This window comes from Mobula birostris, chromosome 6 (genome assembly GCF_030028105.1).
Source record: "Mobula birostris isolate sMobBir1 chromosome 6, sMobBir1.hap1, whole genome shotgun sequence".
In the NCBI taxonomy this organism is placed as follows: Eukaryota; Metazoa; Chordata; class Chondrichthyes; order Myliobatiformes; family Myliobatidae; genus Mobula; species Mobula birostris.
The window spans coordinates 83867771-83882853 of NC_092375.1; the positions used below are offsets into that span (position 1 = coordinate 83867771).

A 15083-nucleotide genomic window follows, 5' to 3' on the forward strand; every position below is an offset into this window, starting at 1 on the left:
TGAAGGATAGATCTATATGGAAAAGCGTGGTCACCAAAGTCCGCATCGGATATGGTACCTAGACAGACAGACATTGTGATAAGAGAAGCCACTACCGAGATCCAAAAATAGCAGTGCTCAAAGCTGGTCAGAAGAGGTGGAGCTTTGCAGAAGCATGAGAAACGGAAGGAAAAAAAGAGGGGAGAATAAGTGGGATTAGTGTAAATAGTGTGTGACAATCAGCACAAATCCAGTGGGCTTGAGTGTCTGTTTCCATGTGTATGAATCAACTGGAGATCAATCAAAGTGAAAGATGATGCACAACTGTCAGAGGGGAACCATCTGTAACAATGAGACAATGCTCTTACAAACACCTCTAAAAGAGTTTTATTTAGAATTGTCAATACATAAATATAGTAACAATTTAAATATTTAACAAGTCATAAGTGTTGAAACGAAATGAAGCATTAATAGTGAAATCAACCTGGGAGTAAAACCGCTTTGCAATGATTTATCGGCATTTTACCAGGAGGAGGAGTCGCCCTACTTTAGAGCAGAATTGGTTTTGAAGCATTAGTTGCAGCATCATTTAAGTTCATACAGGTACAATGTTCCATACACTTCACCCACAGATGTGACATTCCTCCACCCTAAGGAAATACCACTTTGCAGTAAGATTTGGTCACATTTAAAAATAAAATCACAGTACTTAAAATTTTTAGATTGCCAAGTGGCTTCCAAGTGGACTAAATTCCATTGAAAGCAGCTGTCAATAAGACAAAAACTGCTGGTTCTTCTCAGTGGGGCCTAGTTGATTTTTCCTGAACAACATAGGCATTAATCGCTTCTAATAAAATTGGAACTAGTCAATTTCCACTGATCTGTGATTCTCTTGGCTGAGGAATACAAAATTGAGCTGTTCTAATGCAAAGAATAGAGTAGGCTCTCAGAGTGACACTACAAAGTGAAATATAATTGGCTGGATACAGTTATGAAGTATCAGGTAAAGAATGCAAATAAAATTGAGTCTGCAGCAATCAAATTGGTTGCTATAGAATATTGCTTAATTTAACATTTTCTCATTCCATCAAGAGTGAACTCACAATAAACTACTCTCAAAATTGCACGATGCCTACATGACAAAAACCGCTTTGAAACTTTCTCCCTCAGGAGTACTGTAAATAATTGATTGAGGTCCTGGAACACCAAATTTTATCCAAGGCTGACCAGCTATCACCTCTGGCAGCTAATGAAGCACTCCCACTGGTGGGAGGGGAAGGGGCATTACTTTGAAGTATCACAAGTTCCAATAAAAATCCATCTAGAGACCACATCAAAAATCAGAAAACTTTTTGAAAGTACCAAATCGATGAGATGATGAAAGCTTTTTTGCAATATAATTGATACAGCTGTTACTATTTTCATTCAATTGTTTCCTGGGACTTTTGACTTGTTCCTCAGGGGCCTTACCCTGAACCTCACTATACTTCTAGAAACCATTCTTAGCCAATTCTAATAATAAAACTAAATTTGGAGAAGTTAGCCTTAAAATTTAATAACTGCAAATTAATGGATCAGTTACTTTATCAAAAGTAAGTTCAGTCCTGCCCAGTTGGCTTCTGGGCCTCAGCAGTTGTTGCCGATACAGATTTCTAGTCAAGCCAAATTTATACAAAGTTCTCAGAAATATTAGGGACAAGTGTGAAAACAAAAATTTTGGGAAAATATTCATACACAAATAGAACTTCCAGAACAGCACTAACCATAAGAGTTTCAGTGTTGTGCCCCATCTTCACAACACAATACCTGAAGCAGTACATCCCAAAATTCACAAGTGTTATTGTATTACAGTTTGAATGGAAATTTTTCAGAGATACAACAACCAATGACAAGGGCAAGCACAACAGTGGCCTCCATTACAAGAGTGTTTCCACCATAAAATATAGGATTAGGCTACTGGTCCATCAAGGCTGCTTCACCATTTAGTCATGTTTCTTTTTCCCCAGCCTCCTTCTGCTTGTAACCCTTAACCCATTTACCAATCAAGAACCTATCATTTCGAGCAAAGACAACTTACTGCAATAGGGCCCAGGTGAGACTACTCCTGAAATAATTGCGTACCATTCTGATTTCTAAGAAAAATATACAAAGTGCACAAAGGGTGTACGCTCTTTAGAATTTCAATGGATGAAAACAATCTCATTAAAACAAATGAAATTATTTTGGGGATTCAGAGAGGAAATGCATGGATGATGGTTTGACTGGTGTGGCTAGAACCAGGAGTCACAGGCTCAAAATAGGTGGTCAATCATTTAGAAGGTGAGAACAAATTTCTTCACACAGAAAGTAGCCAACCTTCAGAATTCTTTTGGGGAAAGGGGCTGTGCAGGCTCAACCACTGAGTGCAGTCAGCTCAGAAGTCAATGGATCATTGGGCAATGAAAGGACACAGGTTTATAACACTGAGGTTAAAGACCAGCCAAAAGATTACCAAATGGCACCTACCTTTTTATCTTAACCAATAACTTTCTCAATTTATCCCCTTTGCTTTAGTAAAACTTAACTACTGTTGACCAAAATGGGACAGTTTTCCATTGTCTAGCAAAAATCGGTTTAAAACATGCACTACACTTTTCTTTTGGGAGGGGGCAGGTGAAAAGGTAGTGAAGAGAGGGAACAAATTACAGTGGAAAAGTTTCCAGGCAACATAGTAGTCTGCAGGAACAACGTTCAGAGCCATTAGCCTATTGTACACAGCAAACAATGACATTGTATCACTAAATTGCCTCCTAGAACATTGATGATTGATTTTAAAATCACTTAATTTTTCCAAGCACTGACTGGGTTGATTTAAATTGATGGGGGTATACATTAGAGTATGGGATACTTTGAGGCAAAAACAGTTTTAAAAGTGAATGGATTTTGAAAATTGTCACAAACAGAAGGGGAGAAAGCAGTGGATTAAAGATTTCCTAATAAACTGGTACAAACATTGCCTCAACTATTTTGATTGGTAAATCTGAAATACTGGAATACTATGAAATATGGAAAAAAATTAACCTCAGAATAAACCACTATGCCTTCATCTGGGGGCTTAACCCTCACTTGGTTGAGTAATCAAGATAGGGCAGACATTGACTGTAGTTTCAGCTCTTTGGCTCAATTATGAGAATCAAAGATACATAGGCTGCATAGGAAGAACCAATTTATTTTCCACTTGGAAGACAAAACACAACCATTGGATGATTGTACTCACAAGTAAATAAAGTTACCATGATGTTAAGGGAATATGTGTAAAAAGCCCCACAAGTGGAATATAGAAGCTATTGGAATGATCTAAATTTTCAATAAGTTTGACAGTTCACAAATATTTTCTCTGGAGCAGGGATATAGAGAAAGAATCGGGATCCTTAGATTTGAGCCAAGCCTCATAGGTCTCCACACAACACAAACCAAATCTGGAATTCTCCTCTCATCACCCCACAACCCCTCAAGAGTAAACAAATGCAGCAAACAACAGAACTTTCAAGACTTAAAACAAATTTCTAAGGCAAGGGAATCAAAGGATATGGAAGAATTTACTCCAGTTCCTACATCAAATTTGTACTTCATTGTGTTAAAATATTCATTGCAGGTTTTAAGTTGTGCTTCGTAGTATCTTTGTTCCTTCTATTAAAATGCAAAACAAAAGTACCACAGGTGGAATGGCAAAACACATCAAAGTCACTGGTGAACGCAGCAGGCCAGGCAGCATCTCTAGGAAGAGGTACAGTCGACGTTTCAGGCTGAGACCTTTCGTCAGGACAGGTGGAATGAATGCTAATTGTAAGCATACGGCAAAAAAAGTTTCAGTTAAAATGTGTGCAGTAGACAACCTATGAGGACCAAGCAAAGACATGATTTGTTTTCTGAAGGCAAAAAAAGTTGTAATAAAAAATGACTGCAATGCGATTAGCTTAGCCCAACTTTAGATACTTGTGTTCCTTTTACATACCATTAAAATGTAACAGTCTAAATTCCTGGATTAACTATCACTGTTGCTATTTACACTTCAAAATAATTCTGTGGATTGAAGAATTGAGGGTAGTAAAGGCAACATGCAAATGACAAGCTTTTATTCTCCAGTTTGAGGTTTGTTGCACCCAACACCATCACTATCCATTAACCCCAACAAGCCTTTGAGCATCCCAAACCCCAGTTTTTATCACTTGCTGCAAAAGTCAGATAGGTGGTTTAGTCTTTTAAAAAGTATGCACGATCAACATTGGACAATTAAAAGTGAAACTAGCCTCAGCAAATTGCACAGGAACTGAGTGACAGTTGCAAGAAAAGGATTGGGAATAGAGCAGAGCACTCCAATGTGGAGTAAACAGTAAGTAATGTAATCAGCTGAGCAGCTTCCCATGTTTCTACAACTTGGTGATTGGAGACTTTAGTCCCACAAAGTCAAAGTTAACTATTACATTTCAATTTGTTAGATGAGAGTTTAATTGGATCACTGGATGCATCAACAGATTGTAATACTCAACGTTGATCTAACCAGGATTCAAAAGATGTGCCACTATACTACAGTGTCTAAAAATGGCTGCAAAGACATAAAGGAAGCATAGCAGTCCAGAAATCAAAGAGCAGACTTTAAAGTAGAAATGAAAGGCACATTACCCTTCTCAATTCTCACCTTGCCCTTTCAAGGAACATAATGGGACAGCAATGGCATAAACATATAATAAGGAGTATGAAGTTAGAGCAAAAGAATAGATTTTTAGTTAAGTATCAAAATTCCCTTCTCCACCGTCTCAACAGCAGATTGAGTTAATCTTTATAATCTTGCTTATATCTATTGCACTGATGTTTATTTTACTACTGTTCATCCTACTATCACAGGTTGCATTAAACATGCCTAGAGTTTGTGGTTATACCTTCTAATTATTTACATCTCAACTTCTAGAAAACACCGGGTTTTCTTAAACCTCACTTCGACAGTCATGGGTTAAATCACTAGAAAACATGGAATGTTTGACCTAATTTCACTTTGACGTAGATAGAGGACTGTTAGACAATGAGGTTTATATCTTTCCCTTCGCAGCAATCCCAATGTTAGTTTTTCCTTTCTGTTGCTTTGGAAAAATCTGTATTAGCAGTCCGTGATTTCTTGACACGAAACAGACAACTATGTACTATCGCGAAGTACATTACCAAAACAAAACTGGGCATCTCTCAAGCATGACACTTATTCACTCATTGGCAAGCAACAGAAAAACATGAACAGACAAAAACTTATCACCACAATATTTAAAAATAAACAAAAATCATTTAGGTCTATCAAAAAATTACCGAAAATCATACAAACACTAATTGTACAAAAGACCCTCTTGAAAACTGTACTTCAATTCTCACAACCAAGATTTACCAGAATCATTGTGCAACTTTTAAACTTTAGCAGATACTGATCAGGATTTGGAAGGTTGCTTTGGAAAAAGTTAAATTCCTGTGCATTCCCTGTCGAAGCCATAACTGTATTAGCATTGCTGACTAATCTTCCATGTGTAGACTAGCTCATGGACAGAATCCTTTCTGATCATCAGCGAAAGCAGGTCACGACACCACAGGAGTCATATCCCAAAGCTGCAGGGAAGTACATTCAAATGAGCAATTTTAATAAAGTTATTTACAATTCAAATTCATAAAAGTAAATTAAACCACTCTCCCCCAAGGTATCTTAGCCATGTTATTAGCAGAGGTAACCATGTCCTCAATACTTTGCAGAAGTTAAACCACTCATTAATACATAATGTACACTGCAGACTAAATGTAAATTATAAGCAAATGCAACTCAAGAAAACTAAATTGTAGCTTTTAACAAAAAGCTAGAATCTGCAATACAATAAAATGGTTTTCATGCCTGTACTTGAACTGATCAATTTCTTCATAAGAAAACAGGTTCTAACTTAGTAAAGAGGAAGGAATTTCCTGGAAACTTGTCACACTGCAATGCCAGTCTTTGCCAAATGAAATTAATATATCGTGGATAAGTTGATTTCACTCCAGTTCAGCAGCAGAAAATGGCAGTGTGCAGTGTACAACTATCACATGGTCTTAACAAGGTCTTGATCCAATGGCTATACAATCCAAGATGACTGGAGCCTATGCACTGCTGCACAGGTCAAATACATACTTGGGCATATGCACATACACAAAACATGTGCAGAGTCACTGTCCATGGTCTTCCTCAGCAGCCACCCACACATTTCCCACACCCCTTATCACTTGCCCACAGTCCCTTTCCTAGTCTCCATATAACCATTTGTCCTTGACTGTCTTTCTCCTTCCTTTTCCTCTCAATTCCCCTGCGCTCTCTCTGTCAACTCTGGCCACTTGCCATTTTCTAGGTACCAGTTGGTTGCACTTTGCCAGTGTGGTGTATTGCTGAGCTCTCCCCAAAACTCCATCTCCCTTAGGTCCTAAAGCAGGACTTCCCACCCTTTTTTAATGTCATGGACCCTTACCATTCACCGAGGGGGGGGGTGGGGGGGGGGGTTCTGTGGACCCCAGGTGGGGAACTTCTCCCCTTAAAGCCTTTGACGGGGCATGGGGATGGAGCCTCAGCTTCTAGCAAAGCCCAGCAAGATTTTGTAGCAGTTTTTACATTACTAATATTACTACTTGAAATACACAAAAGGTTGCAGCTATATAGGACCCTGGTCAGACCCCACTTGGAGTATTGTGCTCAGTTCTGGTCGCCTCACTACAGGAAGGATGTAGAAACCATAGAAAGGGTGCAGAGGAGATTTACAAGGATGTTGCCTGGATTGGGGAGCATGCCTTATGAAAACAGGTTGAGTGAACTCAGCTTTTTCTCCTTGGAGCGACGGAGGATAAGAGGTGACCTGATAGAGGTGTATAAGATGATGAGAGGCATTGATCGTGTGGATAGTCAGAGGCTTTTTCTCAGGGCTGAAATGGTTGCCACAAGAGGACAGAGGTTTAGGGTGCTGGGGAGTAGGTACAGAAGAGATGTCAGGGGTAAGTTTTTTTTTTACACAGAGAGTGGTGAGTGCATGGAATGGGCTGCTGGCAATGGTGGTGGAGGCGGATACGATAGGGTCTTTTAAGACAGGGGTCCCCATCCTTTTCTACACTGCGGACCAGTTTAATATTGACAATATTCTCGCGGACCGGCTGACCGGGTGGGCGTTCAAGTAGGGTTAAATTCACCTCAGCATGTCTTTTACAGTTAGGGTTGCTAACTTTTTCACTCCCAAATAAGGGATAAAAGTAGCAGTCAAATCCCAGGACACTTTACCCCGGGAAAGACTACTATGACCATGAAGCCTTGCGCGGGCACCTGTGTGCGCATGCATGACGTGCGCATGTAATGTGCACATGCGCGTACGTGCCGATTTTTCCCCCCACAAATCGGTTTTGCCTTCATCTTACATACCTTATTTCTACTTTATATAGGCTGTATAATTATCATATCATTCCTGCTTTTACTATATGTTAGCGTTATTTATTTTCGGTTTTATGTGTTAGTTGGTATGATTTGTTAGGTTATTTTTTGGTTCTGGGAGCACTCAAAAATTTTTCCCATATAAATTAATGGTAATTGCTTCTTCGCTTCATGCCATTTTGGCATGAAAGGTTTCATAGGAACGCTCTACCTTAGCAGGGGAAATATAGGACAAACCAATTTAGCCCGATATAAAGGATGTCCAGGCAAATACGGGACAGTTGGCAATCCTATGTTCAAGTTCAACAGTGTGTGACAGGGAATGAGGAAAGGTGCAGCTGACTCATATCATTTCCACACAGCCCGGTAGCACATGCTTTGCGGCCCGGTACCGGTCCACGGTTAGGGGCTGCTGTTTTAAGAGACTTTTAGATAGGTACATGGAGCTTAGAAAAACAGAGGGCTATGGGTAAGCCTAGTAATTTCTAAGGTAGGGACATGTTCGGCACAGCTTTGTGGGCCGAAGGGCCTGTATTGTGCTGTAGACTTTCTATGTTTCTTTGTTACATTAGGAACACAATGTTTTACCTTATTTAGCTTTTCTCAAATACTATACAGGCCAGAACTGCTATTCAAATGAACGGATATTGGGGTGCAAGTCCTCAGCTCCTGAAAAGTTGGTGGTAAAGATGGCATATGGCATGCTTGCCTTCATCATTTGGAGCACTGAGTCACCGTCACTCGTGTTGCAGCTGCATGAAACTTTGTTCAGACCACATTGAGCTTTGTGTGCAGTTCTACTTGCCAGACCATGGGAAGGATATGGAGGCTTTGGAGAGGGTGTGGAAGATATTTACCATGATATTGCCTGAACTAGAGAGTATTAGCTATCAGGAGAGGTTGAACAAAGTTAGATTGTTTTTACTGGAGCATTAGAAGTTGAAGGGTGATTTGATACAAGTCTCTGAATCTGTGAAAAGAATAGGAGGCTCAAGAGAATGATTCTGGGAACAAAAGGGTTAACATATGAGGAGTGTTTGAGGGCTCTGGGCCTATACCCTTCGGAATTTAGAAGAATGAGGGAGTATCTCATTGAACCCTACCGAATATTGAAAGGCCTAGATAGAATGGACATGGAGAGGATGTTTCCAGAAGTGGTGGAGTCTAGGACCAGATGGCACAGCCTCAAAATTCAATGACATCCCTTTAGAATAGAAACAAGGAGGAACTTCTACAGCCAGAGGGTAAGTGAATCTGTGCAACTCAGCGAAGGCCAAGACATTGGGTACACTTAAAACAGAGTTGAAAGATTTTTGATTAGTAAGAGTGTTAGGTACCTGGAATAAATGGTAAAAGCAGGTCTGAAAGCAATGTTTAGAGACATTTAGATGACATGTGAACAAGCACAAAATAGAAGGATACAGACAGGGTGCAAGCAGATGCATTTAATTAGATTGGCATCATGATCACTGCAGATGTGGTTGTCTGAACAGCCAGTTCCTGTGTTGTGCCATGTTCTGTTCTATTGATCTCCAGCAGGTCAGGCTGACACATGATGGCCAAGATGAAATTTGCAGCACAATGTCAGCAAGATCAGGGCCTCTTATTAGAATCCAGTAATGTGGTGGAGTGACAAAAGTGAAGGCATTCAGCTTACAGCAGATTTGAACAAGTCAAAGACTTAATTACCTGCAAGCATCTGAACATGGGCTTGATTTAATTTCACCACAAATATGGACCCATTCATCAACTAATGCCAATTCTGAATAGATTATGAAATCAAGGGGGCTTAGTCAGATTACTTGTATTTGACATTTCTTTAAAAAAATTTCTCCCTCGATATTTTCCCCTCCTGGCCACATTTAATATCTATTATCTTTCTGCAAGGAGAATGATCTGTATTACAAAGTGAAGTGTTTCCAACAAGTTGGAATCCCAAAATCATGAAATTCTCTCCCCACCAGTGTTGAGTACAGCCAGCCTTCAAGGACTGCAGCGGTTCAAGATGGTAGCTCACCACCACCTTCACAAGGGCAATTGCGTTCTGTCTGCAAAGCCTACATCCGTTGAACGAGTAATAAGAAAAATTAAAAAGCACATGGACACAAAACAATTTACTTTAGTAAAAGTTACACTGGGGTGGACTCGTGCTTCATTTTCTCACCTTGATAATCCGGTCATTTCCCGAAGTTAACAACCAGCCTCTCGTTACATCAAATGCCATGTGGACCACAGAATGCTTGCTGTCGTGGAAAGTGGCTGTGGGTGCTCGACTGCAAACAACACAAATCATGTACAAAAGCACAAAAGGTTAAAAAAGCTAGTGCTGAAAAACATCATAAATTAATAAATATTTCTTCACAGATTTCATTACGTGGCACCTGCAGAAGCGAATGATGATATAGGAAAGGCCAATGAAGTGAATTTACTGCAAGGATGGTTTTTACTATCCTTGATAAAATTCCAAAAATACAACAATTTTTGAGGTATTGCAATTCATCTCCTCTGCAGGAATTAAGATGTCAGAGCAAACTTTATTTCTGGTAAGCTGATATGATAGTCCATCTCACGTTCTTGGTATTTATTGCTTATTAATTATTACTTTTTTTCTTTGGACAGTTTGTTGTCTTTTGCACATTGGTTGTCAGCCCTATTGGTGCAGTCTGTTAAGGTTATTGATTTATTGAGTATGCCCGCCTGCAAGAAAATGCATCTCAGGGTTGTATATAGTGAGATACATGTTGAACGTTGAAGTGAGGGCTCCCCACCCGTCTCTATTTTTCTGCTCAGGACTCAGTAATAGGTACCTTTCAAGATGTCCCCCATCATTAGCAAATTCAAATCTCATTTTACTGCCCTCCCTTAATCTTTTTCTCTAGATACTCACAGCCATCTCTCATTTCCTTGCATCCTAATACATCAACAACGGATAATCGCAAAGCAGGCTATATTCTCTAACACCACCCCATTCTTGCTGACAACTAAGGAAGAAACTGCAGATGCTGGGACCTTGAGCAATAAACATCTCCTGGAGGAACCTAATGGGTCAAGTAGCAACTGTGCTAGTTTTAGCTAGGACACATATGGGTACTCATAGCTTCTCCTTTGAGTTGTAGGAGGCGAGAGGAGTTAAAATACGAACAATTGGAACCGAGTGTAGCTGAATACTGATACAGGACTTCAACTCGAAATGTCAACAAGTCCTTTTTTGCACAGGTACTGCTTGGCCTGTTGAGATTTCCAGCAGATTGCTTGTTGCAACCTACCGGCACATATTTGGCATGTGGAAGGAAACCAAAGCATCATAGAAACCCACATGTTCACAGGTGGAACAAGCAAACATCACACAGACAGCACCTTAGGTTAGATCGAACCCTGTTGCTTTCTAAACTCAAGGTCACCACCCTACTCATCTAACTGCTCCTTCAGAAAGAGACAGAAGCAACTATAACCACCCAGAATCAACAATTCACTTATGCACATGGTCAATTTAATGAACAATTAATTGTCCAACATGCACCTCTCTGGGATATGGAAGTAAACTGGAGCACCCTCTTTTTTTTGGGGGGGGGGGTATAGTGGGGTGGATCCACGTAAGGGAGAATGAGACAGCACCAGAGATCAGGATTGAACCTGGGTTACTGGAGATTTGAGGTAGCAGCCGTATGAGCTGTGCCACTATGTCACTTTTTGCCTCTACTTTCAGAGATTTTACTCCCTGGCACACCTGTTTAATGGCAACTGAAGGTACTTCTGAGAAGGTGGTCGTAATTTGTAAAACCTTTAACAGAATCTGAAGCAACAGTAGTCTGACTCTAGAATGAAAACATTACTATTGAGTCAAGCAGGATAATTCAATAAAAATGCATTAGTTGTATTTGGAAAAAGATAATGGAATGCTTGTAACCATTATAGGTCTAATGTGACAGTCAGAATGCAAATAAATATCCTACCAACTTTGATAAGTGTTGACAAGACATCTGCAGCAATCAAATGGAGTTTAAAAACCAGATCACTTTTTTATTCCAGTATTTTTTAAAAAATTAACAAAAATTGGACATGACCATTCTTTCCCAGCTACAAGTTTGAAATGTACTCACTCCTCATCTGTGATGGATTCACAGCAGCTGTCACAGACCCTCACTTCAAACTCAAATCCCATTAATGGGATGGAGGAACGTTTGGAGCTACACTTCCCACACAGAGCTTTCCCACACTTTCTGCAGTGGTGCTGCAGCAAACAAAAGAGAATGATATTTGCAGTAGATTCAAAACTAGTCCAAAATTCAACACAACTCTGGCTACATAAGATTTCAGGGTTAAGCAGGTTAATTATGAAAGTAACTGAAGTGCCACTGGACCGAAATGTTAACTGCTTCTCTGGACTGATGCTGTCTAACCTTCTGAGTACCTCAGGCACTTCCAGATTTTGTTTTACTTCAGCATTTGTTGTTTAATGCTTTTCAACTGTTTTTTTTAAATTATGAAGACATGTCAAATAGGAATATACAGTTTCAAACATTATAACATGATTCAATTCTTTTATCCAAGGTAACAAAAGGATGGCATTATATAGCTAAAGTATTTTCTCCAGTGTCCTAGTCCAGAACAAGATGATGTCATCTCAAATTATAATCTCAGATGCTCAGAGGCATTTAAGGAAGCACAGAAAGGAAGAAATTAAAACTCTCACATCTTAAAGGGCCGCCGGGCTGAGGGAGGAAGAGGGCAATTTAAAAATACAAGACTATCATCAGTCAGAACTGAAGATATGGATCAGCCTGGATTCTGCAGAACTTGAAGCTGAATGTACTTTGCTATTCCTTTCTTGCAGTTTAGGTTAGGAAACCTGACCAGCACACTGTAGAATAATGACAACTTTTGCAAAAATTATAAATAATTCAAAAGTTAAGGGAAGGAGGTAGGGAACTAGAGAGAGGCGGGTTGAGAGAAGGGGATAAGAAGGATGAAGAGGCACAGGAACACAAGGAAACAGAGGGGTGGAGAGAAAAGAAAACAGAGTGGACTGGTCACTGGAAGTTAGACAAATCAGTGCTGATGCTGTCAGGTTGAAGGCTACCAATACAGAATATGATGTATTGCTCCTCCAACCTGCATCTGGCCTCACTGTGGTAGTAGAGAGGGCCGCAGGTTGACATGTTCATGTTGGAATGGGAAGTGAGATTGAAATGTATGGTTACTGGGAGATCCTGGCAGATACAGTGGACAAGGCAAAGGTGCTCGATGAAGCAGTTCTCTTATTCTGGCTTCTGCTCTCTTTTTCAGAGCAGTGGATGTGGACCGGATGGATTTTAGCAAGGTTTTTTTTTTAACACAAGGTTCCTCATGGTAGGCTTATCCAAAAAAATCATAGGGCATAGGGTCCATGAAAACTTAGCTTTCCTCAAAGGATGATGGTACAGGGAACATATTCTGCCTAGACGTTGGTGACTAGTATTCTACAGGGATCCACTCTGGGATACCTGCCCTTTGCGATTTTTATTACTGACTTGGATGAGGAAGTGGAAAGGTGGGTTAGTAAGTATTCAGATGAGATGAAGGTTAATTGTCTTGTTGATAACGGTTGTTGTAGATTACAATGGGATATTGACAGTATGCAGAACTGGGCTGAGAAATGGTAGATGGAGTTCAATCCAAAAAACTGAGAAGTGATATACTTTGCAAGATCAAACTTGAAGATGGAATACAAGGCTAATGGCAGGATTCTGAACAGTGTGGAGGAACAGGAGGATCTTGGGGTCCAAATCCACGAATTCTTCAAAGTTTTAGGGTGATTGAGGTGGCATATGGTGTACTGCTCTTCATTAGTTGGGGGATTGAGTTCCAGAACCACGAGGTAATGTTGCAGTGCTATAAAACCTTGGTTAGATCACATTTGCAGTATTGTTTTCAATATGGATAGCTAAGAATGTGGAAGCTTCAGACAGGTTGCAAAGGAAACTTACCAGGATATACCCTAGATTGGAGAACAAGTGTTATGAGAATTTGGTCGAGCAAGCTCATGCTTTTCTCTTTGGAGCAAATGAGGATGAGGGGCAACATGATAGAGTGCATAAGATTATGACAGGCATAGAGTGGATAGCCAGCACCTTTTTCCCCAGGACAGCAAAGACCAATACCATTTGTTTAAGGTGAGTGAAGGAAAATCTAGGGCAGATTGTCTCTGTTTATCTTTCTTACACACAGAGTGCTGAGTACCTGGAGTGCACTGCTGGGATGGTAGTAGAAGCTGATACAATAAGGACATTTAAGAAACTCATAGATAGGTACATGGATGTAAGAATATGCAGGGCTATGAGGTTGTATAGGACTGAAAGGTTAGACTGATTATGATTTATATGGTTCAGCATATCACCATGGATCGAAGGACCTATAGTGTGCTGTACTGTTCTATGTTCTATTATTTGACCAGCCCTTGTTTCATTCACCAATACAATTGCATGTCAGGTCACATCAATGAACAAGAGGATGTATTATATGGTAACTAAACTGGCAGCTCAAAGGGAGGAAATGCTGGAAATATTACATATGCTGACACCAATAATAACTGCCCATAATAATGAATTAAATAGCACATTACAAACTGCAGAACTTCAGTTGATCTTTAAACTGCAATTGTATTCTTCCAAATTAAAAACATTTAGATGTGAAAAAGAATACCTGTCTCAGACCAATCTTCTTACTGTCCCACATTTGTTTGAAGTTCCAGAAGAAAGGTTGGTCACACTTCTGGCAGGAATCACTATCCAACCAATCAGGAGTCTGATAAAGTGAAGAAGAAAAAATCTTAAAGACAATTCAGTCCCTCATCACCAGAATATAAACCAAACTCAAATATATCAATTGTATATTTTTCTTGAATAACTGCTTAATTATTCAAGCATTAAGATCTGGAAATAATTTATTTGAAGAAAGGATGCATGCTAATGACTCAAGAGCGAGCTGTGTGTGAATATATTATGGGATTGATAGCTGTTCATTAAAGACATGTGCAGCCAAAACCCTGGATGTTTTGTGCACAGCCAGCAAACTTAAAGTAAAGGTTAACATTTGGGGATTTTTTTTGTTGAGAGACAAAATGCTTTCGTCTGGATTTTGTTAGAAGTCTGAAATCATTTGCAAAAAGCAAAAAATATCAATTAACACTATATGGGATTCAATTTTTAAAACACTGGCTTTAACCAAATGAAAACTATCTTAACTGGGAAAGTTGAAATAAGAATGGAAAATGCCAGGGACACTCAGTCTTCACTCAAGCATTAAAAGTTTTTCTCTCCACAGACTCACTGTTTTAGCATTTGTTGGGTTTTATTTCAGATTTGCGGCACTTTGCATCTTTATTCCTGGATACAAGTGCACGCGACCAATGCTAGTTAGAACATTCGACAAGTCTCCCGTCCCAATTAAGCGGCATAGTGTCCCAAATAAATGAAGAAAATCCCAGCCATTTTCTCGATTTGTTTTTGCTCTAAGAGTTGGTCCAAATAAGTGAATGTCACAGTTAACCAGATTTCAATGTAGTACTTTAAGGTCGATTCAAATTTATTATTGTACTAGAAGAAAGATTGGGTACAAAAGTAAGGTTATCTCTAAATGCTCACTGTTCCTCTGGTTGGCTGCTGATTATGACTAT

The 15083-nt window shown here is 39.6% G+C and overlaps 1 protein-coding gene across 3 annotated transcripts in view; it reads right to left on the bottom strand.

Moving 5' to 3' along the window:
• Positions 1-350: 350 nt before the first annotated feature.
• The window catches only part of wdfy2 (WD repeat and FYVE domain containing 2), a 70691-nt gene continuing 55958 nt past the window's right edge, over positions 351-15083 (bottom strand). Inside the window, exons 10-14 of one of the 3 annotated variants that reach the window (XR_011886355.1) lie at positions 14111-14212; positions 11530-11660; positions 9594-9702; positions 5390-5604; positions 351-3854 (exon numbers count right to left, since the gene is read on the bottom strand). Coding sequence is in view for 2 of the 3 variants with exons in the window: in XM_072260754.1 (XP_072116855.1) it covers positions 5575-5604; positions 9594-9702; positions 11530-11660; positions 14111-14212 (372 nt within the window). In the remaining variant the exon portion in view is untranslated. Of the gene's footprint in view, positions 5605-9593; positions 9703-11529; positions 11661-14110; positions 14213-15083 lie in introns of all 3 variants that reach the window. The other 2 variants (XM_072260754.1, XM_072260755.1) reach the window with 2 other exon arrangements.